We start from the raw sequence: 15599 nt of genomic DNA on the forward strand, positions 1-15599 counted from the left end.
GAGGCTCAAAGAGGTCAAGTGACTTTCCAGGGTAACACAGCCGGCGCGGACAGGAGATGGACGCCGGCTGGGCAGCTCCACTGCACTGCAGGTCTGGAGTGCGTTCTCTGGGGAGGGTCAGCGGATGCCCACGGGACACCACGCCCAACCTGCGGTGGAGTGAGGGCCAGGGAACGGGGCGGCCATTGCTGCTGTTCCCCACACCCCCCGTGTGCCAGGCACAGCCTCCACAGGGCGCACCAATGCTCCCATTCCCCCAGCCTGCAGGCGGGACACGGAGGCCCCGTGAGGAGCGCCCGGCTGTGCAGTGGCTACGGCGGGACCGGCCCCAGGACACCGCCCCGCGGGCCGCAGCGGAGGCCGCCGACTCACGGACCTGCTGCTTCTCGCTCTCAGCCAGGAGCAGGCCCTCGTCGCGCTCCTGCTGCAGGGCGGCGATCTCCTCGCTCAGCTCCTCCTTCTCAGCCTCCAGCCGCGCCAGCAGCTCCTCCTGCTCCCGCTGCAGCCGGCTCTGCAGCTGCGCCCGCTCTGTCTCCAGCTCCCGCCAAGCAGCCTCCTAGGGGCGGGCCCAGGCACGTGTGACACACCAGGCTGGGCCCAGGTGGCGCCCTGCAAGCGACATCTGCAGCAGGTACCCCGAGAGACAGGGTGGGTGACAAGGCTGTGGGAGAGCGCCACGGCGCACAGCCCCCCAGCCAGGAGTGCAGCCCCGGCTGGCCTGGAGGAAGGAGCGGCCGGGACGCTCAGGGAAACTGAGGGTGCAAGAGAGCAGTGGGGCCTGGACGATTCTGAGCGCTGGGGGCAGACAGGGAGCCGAATGGCGCTTAGACAGGGGGTCTGAGGATGGTGGGGGAGAGGAGGGCTGGGCGCTGGGGTCAGCTGTGGGGGTGACGCGGCTCTGAGGTCCACAGTAGTAGGGGCCGAGAGAAGAGGACGGACTGGGGAACGTTAATGAGGCCGAGCCAGGAGGTCCCAAGGGCAAGAGGAGTAAGGGGAGGGTCACAGGTTTGGCTCCCTGGGGAGTGGGTGGGTGGGGACAGCCCATTGGGGTGGAAGCAGCCCCTGGAGCTTTGAGGAAGCCCTTCTTCAAGTGCTGCACCGCCTCCTGCTGGAGAGGAGTGGTAACAGCCACCCAGATCCACGGCCACCCAGGTGAGCGGCGCCCCCTGCAGACCCAGGGCCCCAGCGGAGGGCATCCAGCAGCCCTGGCCAAGCGCTGGGCGCGGTGCCACGCCTCTCCTGTGGACCATCTCCCCTCATGCTCACAGCACCTTGTACGATCCTCCTCCATCCCGCAGATGGGGACACGAGGGCGCCGGGGCAGGGGTGGCACCAGTCTGTGACCAGGGCCAGCCTCAAGTCGCTAAGTCCACAGCCAGCATTCTAGCCACTTCCTTCACCCTCGGCCTTTCTGGGCTACCCGCCCAGGGGTCCCCCACACAGGAGCAGGACTTCTACGCGAACGAAAGCGCTTTTCTGCTATACACCAGGTCAGCCTTTCACCGTCCCCGGCACCAGGCTCACCAGGGCGGGGGCAGGTTTGGGGCCCAGGAATCTGCACGGCTAAAAAGAACCGCCGGCGATCCCCCCAGCTGGTCCCGAGGCCTCCACAGCAGAAATGAGTCCCACTTCACAGATGTGGAGACCGAGGCACAGGAAGAAGGGTGACTGGCAGGAGGCCCCAGAGGACAGAGGCCCAGAGCCCTGCCCGCCCTTCCCCGTGGCCCAACCTTCTCCCGCTGGAGCCGCTGCAGGTCTTCCTCGTGGGCTGCCTGCTGCTCCCGCAAAGAGGCCTGGGCCTCCCGCTCAGCCTGCACCAGCCTCTGGGCCATCAGCTCCTTGTCCAGGGCCACCTTCTGCTCTGTGGCTATCATCTGCTGTCGCAGGCCCGCCAGCTCCCCTACACCACAGGAACGGGGAGAGAGAAGCGGACTCAGGCCAGGGGAGTGGTGTGGGCAAAACCCCGGCGGGAGAGGCTGGGCTGTCTCGGGGAGGCGGCTTGCCCTCTGTGGGCCTGTCTCTGCCTCTGCTGCACAGGTCCTCCAGCCTTGTCCTCCTCCCTGCCTGCCTAGGATGGCCTCCAAGCCAAGGGCAAAATGGCGAAGAGGGTCCCCTTAAATGCAGGACATCAGAAACACAGCCACCCCATCAGTGAGCGCCAGCCACGGATCAGGGCTAAGCACTCACACTGCAGACATGCAATGCATGTGCACGACGTGCTGAGTGACGTTAGCCTCGTCTCCACTTTCCACGAGGAAGCGCGAGCTCCGTGGACAGCACTCACTACATCGACACCTCCCTTCTAAAGCAGGCATCACTGGGGCCCGGCGTCGTGGCACAGGGAGCTAAGCTTCTGCTTACGGCGCCTGCACCCCACAGCACAGCGCCTGCTGCAGTCCGTCTGGTCCACTCCGATGCAGCTTCCTGCTGATGCACCCGGGAAGGCAGCGGACGCTGACCCAGCTACCTGGGTCCCTGCCATCCACGGGGCAGACCTGGATGGAGTCCAGGCACCTGGCTTCGGGCCACTGTAACTGTCTGGGGCTGACCCAGAAGATGAAGGATCTTTGTCTCTGTCTCTCTCTGTGCGTCACTCTTTCAAATACATAGATGGATTTTTTTTTAAAAAAAGAAGTTTAAAGTGTATGTATTTATTTATTTTCATTTTATTTGAGAGACAGAGAAATATTTTCTCTCTGTCACTTTACTACCCAAACACCACAAGTCAGGAGCAGGCCAGGCCAAAGCCAGGAGTTTGGAACTCAATCCAGGTCTCCCAGGTGGGCGGCAGGGACCCAGTGAGCCATCACCTCTGCCTCCCAGGGTCCACATGAGAGGAAGCTGGAGTCAGGGCGAAGCCGGCACTGGAACCCAGCAACAGACAGGGCTGGGAGCACCGGCCCAAAGCAGCTGCTCTGTGGACAGCTGGCCCTAAACGCCCTTGGTGGGGCATAACTGGCTCAGGTGGACGCGCACCCAAGCAGGAGCTTAGTTCATGGCGGGGGGGGGGGGGGGGGGACTGGGCGGAGCCCTGAGCTCAGAGGCCAGGGGAGGAGCGCGCAGAGAAGCGAGGCTGGGCTTGTGAGGCCAGCAGAGCCTTGGCAAAGCAGCAGGTGCTGCACAGAGGGCTTGGAACTCCCTCTCCGCTGCTGCCAGTCCCCCGCCAGGCCCGGCTTCCCTCCCCTCCCGGTTCCTGCCTCCTCCCACCTCCCAGCGTCTCTCCCTGGCCCAGAGAGGGAAGGGGCTTGCTCAGACCTAAGCGGCGGCATCTGACCGGAACCTGGTCAGCCAGGCTCCCAGGCCAGCGCTCCAAGCTCTGGGAAACCCCAGAACTGGACAGGACTGCAGTCTCCCCAGACTGCCCCAGTCCCCTGGGCCCTCGTACCAGTCAGGGTCTCCTTGGCCACCAGCAGGGCCTGCCCATCGGCCTCCAGCTGCTCTCGGCGGGCCTCGAGCTGGGCCAGCTGCCGCTGCACCTCGAACAGACTGCTCTCCAGGGCTTCCTTCTCCAGGCTGCAGCACACACAGTCCCTGAGGCCCTGGGACTCAGCCTCCCAGCCCCAGGAAACTGTGGGTCTCAGGGCGTGGCCAGCCGTGGGCTGAGTGCCAGCCCACCTGTCTGGCTGGGCCCGCGCTCCCTGGGGAAGGCTGAGCCGCAGCGTTGGTAAGCCAGGCTCCTAAGTAACTGAAGCAACGCCCCTGCAGGCCAAGAGCCAGGGCGTGGCTGGCCGCGGGCAGGTGCAGCCCTCGGCAGACCCCCCGGGGAGGGGGCACGGCCCCCGGCCTTACCGCAGGCGGGTGGCCTCCTCCGACAGGCTCCGGCCTTCCCGCTCCGCTGCGGCCAGCTGCACGGCCAGGCTGGCCCGCTCCTTGGCCAGCGCCTCCTTCTCCCGGGCTGCCCGTTCCAGTGCCTCCACCTGCCGCTGCGACTCCTGCCGGGCCTGCTCCAGCTCCTGCTCCCGTCCACTCAGCTGCCGGGAGACCTGGTGCCCCCCAGGGATGTGAGCACCACTCCCAGAATCCCCCAGCCGCTCAGCAGGCAAGCACCCACAACAGCACCTCACCCAGCCCAGCCTGGCAGGCAGGAGGCCCGGGTTCAGCCTTGGCCCTACCCTCACATGCTGTATGCACTTGGACAAGTGGCAGCTCCCTACACCTGCCAGCCCCGTGCATGCAAGCACAGGGGCCTTCACTCAGCTCTGGGTGCCACAGGACCTGCAGAGCAGCCGGACGCGTGAAGAGCCCCCAGGGGAGCCGCTCTGCAGGCCTCGGGGTGGAGGCCCCTCTGGGAAGCAGCCCTACTAGACAGCTCCTGCACCAGGGTCCCCAAAAGCCTAAGCTTCCAGTGCTAAAACATCTACCTATCACCGCGTAACTCATCCGCACTCGGCACTCGCTGGGCACTCACACCGGTTTTCTCACACTTCCTTCAGAGCAACCTTTTTTTTTTTTTTTTTTTTTTTTTTTTTTTTGACAGGCAGAGTGGACAGTGAGAGAGAGAGACAGAGAGAAAGGTCTTCCTTTGCCGTTGGTTCACCCTCCAATGGCCGCCGCGGCCGGCGCGCTGCGGCCGGCGCACCGCGCTGATCCGATGGCAGGAGCCAGGAGCCAGGTGCTTTTCCTGGTCTCCCATGGGGTGCAGGGCCCAAGCACCTGGGCCATCCTCCACTGCACTCCCGGGCCACAGCAGAGGGCTGGCCTGGAAGAGGGGCAACCGGGACAGAATCCGGCGCCCCGACCGGGACTAGAACCCGGTGTGCCGGCGCCGCTAGGCGGAGGATTAGCCTAGTGAGCCGCGGCGCCGGCCCAGAACAACCTTTTGTGATTAAACAACAACAACAACAACTCCTTGGAGGCCAGTGCTGTGGCACAGTAGGCTAAGCCTCTGCCTACGGTGCCGGCATCCCATATGGACACCTGTTCACGTTGCAGCTGCTCCTCTTCCAAACCAGCTCTCTGCTGTGGCCTGGGAAAGCCGTGGAAGATGGCCCAAGTGCTTGGGCTCCTGCACCCACGTGGGAGACCCAGAGGAAGCTCCTGGCTCCTCGCATCGGATAAGCCCAGCTCTGGCCTTCGCGGCCGTTTAGGGAGTAAATCAGCAGATGGAAGACCTTTCTATCTCTCCCTCTCTCTGTCCATAGCTCTACCTCTCAAATAAATAGGCAAAATCTTAAAAAAAAAAAAAAGGCCTCCAAGCCCCATGTCACAGACAGGGCCACTGAGGCAGGGAGTTGAGAAGCTAGCAGGACTCCAGGACAGAAGCGGGCTCCGGGGCCCGTGACTGACCCCAGGAGGCTGGGAGACCACCTGGCCCTCCCCGGCACGGCCGCAGGCCCGGCCTACCTGGGCCAGCTGCTCCTGCAGCTGACTGCGTTCCTGGCGCAGCGCGGGCAGCTGCTGCTCCAGCGCCTCCCGAGCCTGCTCCGCCGCCCGCAGGGAGCCCTCCAGGCCCTGCCGCTCCACCTCCTGCTCCAGCCGCAGCTGCTCCAGCCGGCCCTGCTCGCCCAGCGCCAAGGCGGCCTCCTGCTCCACCTGCCGCTGCCGGCCCAGCAGGGCCGTCTTTTCCTCCTCCAGCTGCGGGGCCGGGCGGGAGTGGGGCCGAGTGAGCAGGGGCCCTCCACCCCCCATCACAGCCAGCCCAGGGGAGGTTCCCATGTGCACGCTCCGCCCGGGGTGGGGAGACCAGGGGTCCACGGAGAGAGAGAGGGCGGAGACAGAGACAGACAGAGGCAGTGACCAGGTCAAGGGTGGGGGGGTGAGAGGGTCTCCCAGATGGAGCGGACAGGTGGGCCAGGCAGGTGAGCCCGCTGGGCACAGTGCGTACCTGGGCAATGAGGCGGTTCAGCCCCAGCTTGTCCTGTGCGAGGCTCTCGTTGAGGGCACTCAGCTTGGACAAGGAGTCCCGCAGAGAGGCCTCCTCCGCCCTCAGCTTGGTCATGGCGAGCTCCAGCTCCACTCGGCCGGCTTCGGCCTACGGGGCGGCCAGGGCCAGGCAGCGGGGCGGAAGAGGCGGGGGAGGCAGGAGGCAAGGAGAGGTGAGCCCTCGGGCAGACCCACAGGAGATGACAAAATCCACCAGGAGCAGGTGTGAAAGAAGCCACACACCCGCAGAGCCGGGCGGAGGAAGGAAGCCCAGCTCACACTGCCTGGGGGCCAGGGGGCCAGAGGGCGGCAGCGCTCAGGGCCCAGGCTGCTGGGCGGGGCCAGGCACCCACCAAGGACGCTCACCAACCCAGGACCTGCGTCCCGAGACGGGACTGGATGGGCCTGAGCTACAGGCACTGCCCCAGGACACGCGGAAGAGCAGGGGCGCGCCGTCGGTCAAGGTCCCTATCTGGGGCCCGAGGTTGGTCTGCGGCCAGGGCGGGACCCACCTTGGTCAGCGCCTGGGCCACCTCGGCCTTCTCAGCCTGCAGCACGTCCCGCTGCAGCGCGGCGCAGCTCAGCGCCTCCCGCACCTCCACCAGCTCCTTCGCCAGCCCCGAGCGCTTCACCTCCAGCTGCTCCAGCTGCTTGTGGCTGCGGGACCCAGGGTGGGTGCGTGCCCATCACTCCCCAGCCTGCAGGGCCCAGGCCTGAGGCAGGAGTCTGGGGGGTGGCGAGGGCCTCACCCACAAGGGCAGCCCAGCCTGCTGCCTTTTATCTGTGACTCTGGGCCTCCACTTTCACATCTGCATAGTGGGGTTAACAATGCACTTCCTCTGCGTGAAGTGCCTAAAATCGCGCCTGCCACACGCCCCCAGGGGCCTTCAGAAACACAAATAGTCACTACTGGGGCAGGCGCTGTGACGTAGGTTAAGCCTCCAACAGCTGGCATCCCATATGAGTGCGGTATGGGTTCGAATCCCAGCTGTTCCACATCCAATCCAGCTCCCTGCTAATCTGTGTGGGAAAGCAGCGGAAGATGGGCCAAGGGCCTGGGCCCCTGCACACACGTGGGAGACCTGGAAGAAGCCCCGGCTGTCGTGGTCATTTGGGGAAGGAACCAGTGGATGAAGATCCCTCCCTCTCTCCTTCTCTATCTCTGCTTTTCAAATAATTAAGTAAATCTTTAAAAAAAAATTCACTACTACAATGTAGTAAAAACCTCATCACCTAGCCTTGGAGGGGTGAATGACGCAAGTTCAAGTGCTGGTTCTAAGCAGCTGAGTGACCTGGGGCAAGCTGCACGACCCCTCTGTGCCTCAGTTTCACCATCCATAACATGGAGAACTAAATAAGATCCCCTACATCACAGTTACCACGAGGGTTAAATGAGCGAGTCTAAGCACCTACAGGGTGTCTGGCATTTAATATTAACATTATTACTGCAAAATGATTACAAGTTTTTAAGATACTATTGTTATTCCCGCTTTTATGTTCATTATTGTTAGTACCACGCAAGCTCTCCCTCCTATCAGTTCTCGATTTCCCCAAACAGGGCTGCTTAGGAGACCCGGGAACAGAGTGGCACTGGGACAGACACAGCCGCCGAGTGCATCTGAAGGGTGGGGCCCGGCAGGCGGGGGTCCCGGCAGGCGGGGGTCCCGGCAGGCAGGGGGCCCGGCAGGCAGGGGTCCCAGCAGGCGGGGGTCCCGGCGGGCAGGGGGCCCGGCAGGCGGGGGGCCCGGCGGGCGGGGGGCCCGGCAGGCAGGGGTCCTGGCAGGCGGGGGGCCCGGCAGGCGGGGGCCCGGCAGGCAGGGCCAGGCTGGGCTGGGCTGCTCACCTGCGCTCCAGCTCCCTGCGCGCCCGGGCCCCAGCCTGCACCGAGTCTTCCTGCTCTTCTTCCAGCCGGTCCCGCTGGCGCTGCAGCTCCTCCTGGGCCGCCTGCCGCTTCTCCAGCTCCTGCCGGAGCTCCTTGGCCCGCTGCTGGGCCTCCTGCAGGCTGTGGGCCAGGCTGTCCTTCTCCCTGCGGGACGCGGAGAGGGGGAGCAGAGGGGCTGCTGGGAGGCCGGGAGCCGCGATTCCTGTCCCAGGAGGCACCTGTCTGGGAAGCCTTCTGCGACCCTGTGCTTGCCCACAGCCAGCTCCTTCCCCGTGTCTCCCAGCAGCTGGATTCTGGCTTCCCTCCCCCCAGCGCACCCTCGTGCAGGCCTAGTGGAACGGAGGGAGGTGCGGGTATCACGTTCAAACTCACGACCAAGCCCAAGAGGCCAGGCCGGGACACGAGGGTGATTCCGGTGCCAACTCTGCCAGGCCGTGCATCTCGGGAAAGCCCCTTCAACGCTGCACGGCCCCCACTTCTGGGAAGCCCAACAGAGCGGGGTCTGCCCAGACCTCACCCCTCCCGCTGCACGAGCCGACAACACGTCACTCAGTAACAACTTCCACACACGGGATGTATTAAGTAAAAACGGCAGAATGCAAAACAGCATATTCACTGTGAACACAGCTGCCTAACAAGTCACTCTAGGGGCAGGCCTTTGGGGCAGTGATTCAGATGTCACTAGATGGGCCGGCACTGTGGTGCAGCGGGTTAAGCCAATGCCTGCAGTGCCAGCGTCTCATATGGACCGCGGTTCGAGTCCCGGCTGCTCCACTTTCCGATCCAGCTCCCTACTAATGTGCCTGGGAAAGCGGTGGAGGATGGCCCAAAGTGCTTGGGGCCCTGCGCCCACAAGGGAGACCCGGAAGAAGCTCCTGGCTCCCAGCTTTGGCCTGGCCCAGCCCCTGCCATTGCAGTCTCTCTCTCTCTCTCTCACTTGAGGAGCGTGCAGCGAGCTAAGCTGCAGCCTGCAACCCCAGCACCCGTGCCAGGGCATCAGTTTGAGTCCTGGCTGCTCTGCTTCCGACCCAGCCCCCTGCTAATGCGCCTGGGAAGGCAGTGGAGGATGGCCCAAGGACTTGGGCCCCTGCTACCCCTGCTACCCATGTGGGAGACCCAGAAGAAGCTCCTGGCTCTTGGCTTCAGCCTGGCCCAGCTCCAGCCATTGTGGCCATCTGGGGAGTGAACCAGCGATGGAAGACCTCCCTCTCTCTCTCTCCCACTGTGCCATTCTGCCTTTCAAATAAATATTAATCTCCAAGAGAGGTAGCTGTTTAGCTCCAGTTAAGACACCAGTTGGGGGCTGGCGCTGTGCCACAGTAGGTGAAGCCTCCGCCTGCAGCGCCAGCATCCCATGTGGACACCGGTTCATGTCCCGGCTGCTCCACTTTCAATCCAGCTCCCTGTTAAAGGCCCAGGAAAGCAGCGGAAAATGGCCCAAGTGCTAAGGCCCCTGTACCAACGTGGGAGATCCAGAAGAAGCTCCTGGCTTCGGATTGGCCTAGCTCCAGCTGTTGTGGCCATCTGGGGAGTGACCCAGAGGATGGAAGACCTCTCTCTCTCTCTGTCTCTCCCTGACTTCGTCTGTCACTCTGACTCTCAAACAGATAAACACATCTTAAAAAAAAAAAAAAAGTCGCCCGTTGGATGCCTGTGTCCCATGGGAGAACGCCTGGGCCTGATGCCTGCTCTCACTCCTGACTCTGGCTTCCTGCTAACGCAGACCGTGGCGACGGCTCACGTGGCTGGGTTCCTGCCCTCCGTGTGGGGGCCCTGGATGGAGGTCCCAGCTTCCAGATTCAGCTAGGGCTGTTGTGGGCCTTTGGTGAATGACTCAGTGAACGGGCACTCGCTCGCTCGCTCGCTCTCTCTCTCTGCCTCTCCAGGGGCTGGTGTTACGGCGCAGTGGGTTACGCCACACTTGCACCACCACCATATGGGAGCGCAGATTCGAACCCTGGCTGCTCGGCTTCTGATCCGGCTCCCTGCTAACGCACCCGGGGAGCCGCAGAGAACGGCCCAAGCGCTGGGGAGCCTGCCCTGGAGGGGGCACGGGGATGGCTCCCGCGGCGGCCTGGCCCAGCCCCTGGAGTGACGGGGGAGGGAGGCGCACGCCGCTCTCTCCGCAGCTCCGCCTTTCTGATAAAGAAGGAACCCTTAAACAGAGCGCGGACAGTGTGGCAGGGTCTCGGCCCTAGAACTCTCCGAGGCGCCAGGAATGCTCCAGAGCCGTGTAGGCCCGTGGCCAGCGCGACCCAGGCACCTGAGGGTCCTGCGAGGGGCGGCGTCACCCAGCGCCCCTCACGCTGCCGCCCGCCCGGCCGGCCCCGCACCTGCTCAGGAGGTCGCCGGCGCTCCGCAGCCGCTGCGCCTCGCGCTGGGCGTCCTCCCGCGCCTGGGCGGCGCCCGCAGCCTCCTCCCGCAGGCGCCGCAGCTGCTCCTCCAGGGCGCGGCGCTCCCCCTCGCAGTCGCTGAGCTGCTGGCGCACGGCGCCCAGGAGGTCCTGGCTCGCCTCGTAGCGCCCGCGCATGTCCTGAGGCATGGGGGCCTCGAGTCGGGGGTGGCCCCCGCTCTCCCAGCTCCCCACGCCGGCCCCCGCGCCCTCGCCGCCCTGCCGGGAGGCCACGCACCCGCCCGCACAGCCTTCCTCCCGCCTAACTCGAACCCACCAACCGGCTCCCAAGCTCCGCCCCGCCACATCCTGGTCCCTCCCCGGACCCCGCCCCTCCTCGGGCCCCACCCCCAGCCGCCTAAGCACCTCCCACTCTGGCCTCAGAGTCCTCACGGCTCTGCCTCAGGCTCCGCCTCCCGGCCCGTGGCCCCGCCCCCAGGACCGTGGCCCCGCCCCAGGCCCTGGCTGTGCCCGCCCCACCTGGACCTGCAGCTGGCGCTTGTGCAGGGCCGAGTGGATCAGCGCGAGCGTGGAGGAGTCGGAGCAGGCCGGGGACGGGCCTCGACGCGGGGAACGGCCGCGGGCAGGCGAGGAGCGCCGCGGCGGGGACGGGGTGCGCGGGCCCGAGAGCCCCCTCAGGCTGCCATCCGACGCGTCCGTAGTGCGCTCGGAGCCGCTTAGCTGGACGCCACTGTCCGCGTCAGAGAGGACCGCCTGGGGTGGGGTGGAGAGGCAGGAGGGGCAGCCTGAGTTAGCTGAGCCCAAGGAGGCTTCCTCCCAATGTCCCTTCCTACAGGAAGTCTTCCTGATTCCACCTCCAGCAATGCGCAGCCCCCAGCCCGCCAGGTAAGGCCTCCCATTTATTGCGAAGACAAAGGCCAGAATTTCTCACACGTGGCCCCGGAAAGTGCTGTGCCTTCCTTCGCAGCCTGGGGTCCCCCGGGACAGAGGCCACTGAGCTAGCAGGGGTGCGAAACAGCGCGGCCTGGGGTCCCCAGGCCCCCTACCCTCTTGCAATTCAGTGCAAGGCCAGTAGAGGGCGCGGCGGGCGGCCCAGAACCGCCTGGCCGTGCCTGCCCAGGGTCCCCACCTCACCCGACCTGCCTCTCTGGGCTCTCTCCCACCACGCACCTGTGCCAGGTCCCTCAGGGTCTGCTGCAGCCCCTCTCCGTCCTCGGTGTCGAGGGCCGCCTGCTCCTGTAGGCGCAGGGATTCCTGGGGAGAGGTTAGGTAGACTAAGGCTGGAATCGGACCTTCCTCTCCTGCGCCACCACCAGGTGGCCTCCAGGGCTGCTCTCAGGCCAGCCCCTGCTAGGCCCCCGCAGCCTCACTACCGCACAGGCTGTTGGAAGACAGCTGGACCCGGAACCCGGGGCCGGCCCCACCCAGGACGATGACCAAAGCAGGCGGTACGCTCAGGGGTGACAGCTGAGATCCTCCGGGGACCAGGCAGGAATCCAGTCCTGTCTCCCTTGCCCTTGGCTCTGAGATTCTGCACATGCACTGTCCCTCTTGGCCTTGATCTTCTCACCTGTGCAATGGGGGTCACGCCGCGGGGCCGCTGGCAGGTGGGCAGGGGTGAGTGTGCTTGCCACTGAGCTGGGAGCACACTCAGAAGGGCGACCCTGAGCCCAAGTGGGGTGCTCGGAGGCCTGAGCCTGTGGCCATGCCTGTGGCCCGTCTCCCGCCCTGCCCCTGCCCTGCCACGTCCCGGGGTCCTGCATCTCACCAGGGCCTCCAGCCTCTCGGTGAGGGCCTTGTTGACCTGGTCCTTCTCCACGCCCTGGCTCCGAAGGTGGTCCACTGCCCGGGCCAGCTCTGCCACTCTGGACATGGGGCAGCAGCAGAGGGTGAGAGGGTGGGACCCCCCACCACACCCCAGCTTCTCAAGCCCACCAGCTCCTGTGTCATTCGCGTCTCCCCAGACCTGAGCAGGGGCCCCAGCATCCCCCACCCTAGCAGGGCACGTCCCTCTGGGCCTCAGGCTTCTCATCTGTAAAGTGGGAACGAGCTCACCACGGGCATTATCTGTGGACTTGCCCAGGAGGTAGGAGGCAGGGCAAATGTTCTGTCTTCAGAAGCTAAACTGCCCCTGCCGTGCCCTGGGTAAGAGGCCTCGGAGCCTCAAACAGGTGCCGGGCAGCGAGCACCCCACACAGTCTGGGGAAGCCTCAGACGGCGCCCACCGCCACGCACCTGGCACTGAGGTCAGCCTTGTCGAGGTCGCTCTGCACCTGCAGCTGGGCCAGGTCCTTCTCCCGCCGCACCTTGTCCTGCAGCTGGGCCTCCAGCAGCCGCTGCTTCTCCAGGGCTGCCTCGACCTGGTCCTCCGCCAGCCGCAGGCCGGCGCTCAGCCCCAGGCCCGCCTCCTGGATGGCCCGCGATGTCCGGGCCAGCTCCCCTCCCAGCTGCAGCAGGTCCCTAGGGGAGAGAGCACAGCATGGGGACGGAATGGGGGTGGCCACCAAGTGCAAATTGAGAGCGTGCTGGGAGGCCATTTGTCACTGTCAGACAACGCACAGCATGGTGGGCTATGGGGCAGCAGGGCCAGCGGCCAGGGCAGCGGGCACAGCCACCTAGGCAGGGCAGGAGCCTCTCCGCCACCACCTCCACGGGTGTGTCCTGCAGTACAGCAGCCCCGGGGAATGACCTGGGCACAGGTGACTTCCTGCACTGGTCAAAGCGCTGGCCCAGCGTCCACCAGAGGCATGCTGGTAAATCACTTCGGGTGATTCGGCCGAGAAAAGCCGACGGGGACGCGCGTCCCGCCTCACCTGGAGCCTGCGCCCAGCACAGCTGGGACAGGAAGAATCTGTCTTCCTGCTGCAGCGGCTGAGCCACAGCTCGCCTAGTCCACATCCCGCGACCGAGTGCTGGACTGAGTCCCAGCTACTCTGTTTCTGACCCAGCACCCTGCCGGTGTCCTGGGAGGCAGCGGGTGGCTTGAGTACGTGGGTCCCTGCCACCCGTATGGGAGACCAGATGGATTCCTGGCCCCTGGCCCAGTCCTGGCTGTTGAGGGCAACTGGGGAGTGAGCCAGCGGATGAGAGATCAAATGCGCTTTCTCTTCCTGTCACTCTGCCTTTTTTTTCTTTTTTAAGATTTATGTATTTATTTGAGTGAGAGAGAGAAAACTTTCTTCTTGTTGGTTCACTCCCCAGTGGCTGCAACAGCCCAGGGCTGGACCAGACCAAAGCCAGAGCCAAGAGCTTCATCCAGGTCTCCCACGTGGATGGCAGGGAGCCAGGCTCTTGGGCCACCTCCTGTTGCATTCCCCAGGCACATTAGCAAGGAGCTGGATTAGAAGTGGAGCAGCCAGGACATAAATCAGTGCCCATAAGTGGGATGTTGGCATCACAGGCAGCGGCTTTACCTGCTGTGCCACAATGCCGGCCCTGTCTGCCTTTCAAATAAACAAATACATAGATATTAAAAAAATAAGAATGCGTTTTGAAGAACTTCAAAGATGAAATTCTTCTAGGAGTATAGAGTTGTTCCTTGGGATTTGCAGGGGATTGGTTCCAAGACCCCTCACAGATACAAAAATCCCTTCTATAAAATGGTGTCGGCCTGGTATATGACTGTATGTTACATCAGCTATAGATTAATTCTTTTTAAAAAAAAATATTTATTTATTTATTTATTTGAAAATCAGAGTTACACAGAGAGGAGAGGCAGAGAGAGAGAGAGAGGTCTTCTATCCACTGGTTCACTCCCTGGTTGGCTGCAACAGTCAGAGCTGCGCCGATCCGAAGCCCGGAGCCAGGAGCCAGGAGCCAGGAGCCAGGAGCCAGGAGCTTCCTCCGGGTCTCCCACACAAGCAGAGGGGCCCAAGGACTTAGACTATCCTCTACTGCTTTTCCAGACTATAGCAGAGAACTGGATTGGAAGTGGAGCAGCCGGGTCTTGAACCGGTACCTATATGGGATGCTGGGGCTTCAGGCCAGGGTGTTAACCCGCTGTGCCACAGCGCCGGCCCCTATAGATTAATTCTAAAACCTAATGCAATGACATTGCTATGACAATATTGTTATGTTGTATTGTAGGGAATAGTAACAGGAAAATATACACATTCAGACACTTTTCTTCAAATGTATTTATTTGAGACACAGGCAGAGAAAGAGAGCGCCTATCTGCCGATTCACTCCAGCAAGAGCCAGAGACAGCCAGGGCTGGGCTGGGCACAGGCTGGATGTTTGGAGCAGAGCTGCGGTCCAGGTCTCCCGCAGAGGCAGCAGGAGTACCCGGCTCTACATCGGCAGGAAGCTGCCACCAGGAGCGACTCAGAGGCCGGGCCCAGGCACTCAGACGTGGGACGCAGGCATCTCTGCCCCAGGAACACCTGCCCCAGGCCACAGCGTTTCTAATCTGCAGCTGGTTGATGCCACAGACACAGGGCTGACAGCATACCAAAAAGGTGTGTGAGTGTGACTGTGTCTGTGTGTCTATGAGAGTGTGTGAGCCCATGTGGGTGTGAGTCTGTGAGTGTGACTGTGTGTATATGAGTGTGCATGACCCTGTGTGTGTGTGTTTGAGAGTATGTGTGAGTCTGTGTGTATGTGTGACTCTGCATGTGTGTATATGTGAGAGTGTGTATGTGTGTGTGAGTCTGTGTGTGTATGTGAGTGTGTATGTGAGTCTGTATGACTCTGTATGTGTGAGTATGTGAGTGTGACTGTGTGTGTATGAGTGTGTATGACCCTGTGTGTGTGTTTGTGAGAGTATGTGTGAGTCTGTGTGTATGTGTGACTCTGCACGTGTTCATGTGAGAGTGTGTACGACTGTGTGCACGTGTGTGTATGAGTATGTGTCTGTGTGTATGACTCTGCATGTGTGTGTACGTGAGAGTATGTGTGTCTGTTTTTTTGTATGTATGACTGCATGTGAGTGTGTCTGTGTGTGTATGTGTATGACTGTGCGTGTATGACTCTGCGTGAGTGCGTGTGCGTGTGCTCTTATTTATTTGCCTGTATAAACGCCCCCAGATGGTCACGTAGGACACCAGGAATGCTCTTGCCTCCAGAAGTGAGGGCAGTGTCTGGGGCCAGAGAGAGGAGGGAGGCCTCACTGCACACCCTTCTGAAATGTGCACCTTGTGCGGCTGGGACTTCTTCAGAGTAAATATTTTATTTATTTTAAATATTTTAAATTTAAATGCAAATATTTAAAATTTTTTTTAAATATTTTAAATGCGAATTGAAAAGCAAAGGCCTTTCAAAGCCATGATGCAGGGTAAATCCTCCCTTCTCGTGAACGATCCGTCCCACGGGACCCCACAGTCCGGAAGAGGCTCACTCCAGAATGCCTTATCAATGCACAGAGCGGTGACAGAGGAACACCTCCATTTTGCAGTCTCTGAGGACTGTTTGGATCTTGGCACTGGGCAGCAGGAGTTGCCAACACTGGGCCAGCCCTGTGGCACAGCGGGTTAAGCTGCTGCCTATGACACTGGCACCCCATAT

At 62.6% G+C, this 15599-nt stretch overlaps 1 protein-coding gene across 5 annotated transcripts in view; it reads right to left on the bottom strand.

Moving 5' to 3' along the window:
• The window catches only part of CROCC (ciliary rootlet coiled-coil, rootletin), a 48494-nt gene that overhangs the window by 16380 nt on the left and 16515 nt on the right, over nt 1-15599 (bottom strand). For all 5 annotated transcript variants that reach the window (XM_070079231.1, XM_070079232.1, XM_070079228.1 and 2 more), the window contains 13 exons: nt 12333-12557; nt 11866-11962; nt 11268-11351; nt 10617-10850; nt 10078-10277; nt 7706-7888; nt 6375-6519; nt 5825-5971; nt 5344-5574; nt 3790-3983; nt 3386-3513; nt 1731-1900; nt 377-556 (listed from right to left, as the gene is read on the bottom strand). In XM_070079231.1, the coding sequence (XP_069935332.1) occupies nt 377-556; nt 1731-1900; nt 3386-3513; nt 3790-3983; nt 5344-5574; nt 5825-5971; nt 6375-6519; nt 7706-7888; nt 10078-10277; nt 10617-10850; nt 11268-11351; nt 11866-11962; nt 12333-12557 (2218 nt within the window). The remainder of the gene's footprint in view (nt 1-376; nt 557-1730; nt 1901-3385; nt 3514-3789; nt 3984-5343; nt 5575-5824; nt 5972-6374; nt 6520-7705; nt 7889-10077; nt 10278-10616; nt 10851-11267; nt 11352-11865; nt 11963-12332; nt 12558-15599) is intronic.

The sequence above is a fragment of the Oryctolagus cuniculus genome, chromosome 7 (assembly GCF_964237555.1).
Source record: "Oryctolagus cuniculus chromosome 7, mOryCun1.1, whole genome shotgun sequence".
Taxonomy (NCBI): Eukaryota; Metazoa; Chordata; class Mammalia; order Lagomorpha; family Leporidae; genus Oryctolagus; species Oryctolagus cuniculus.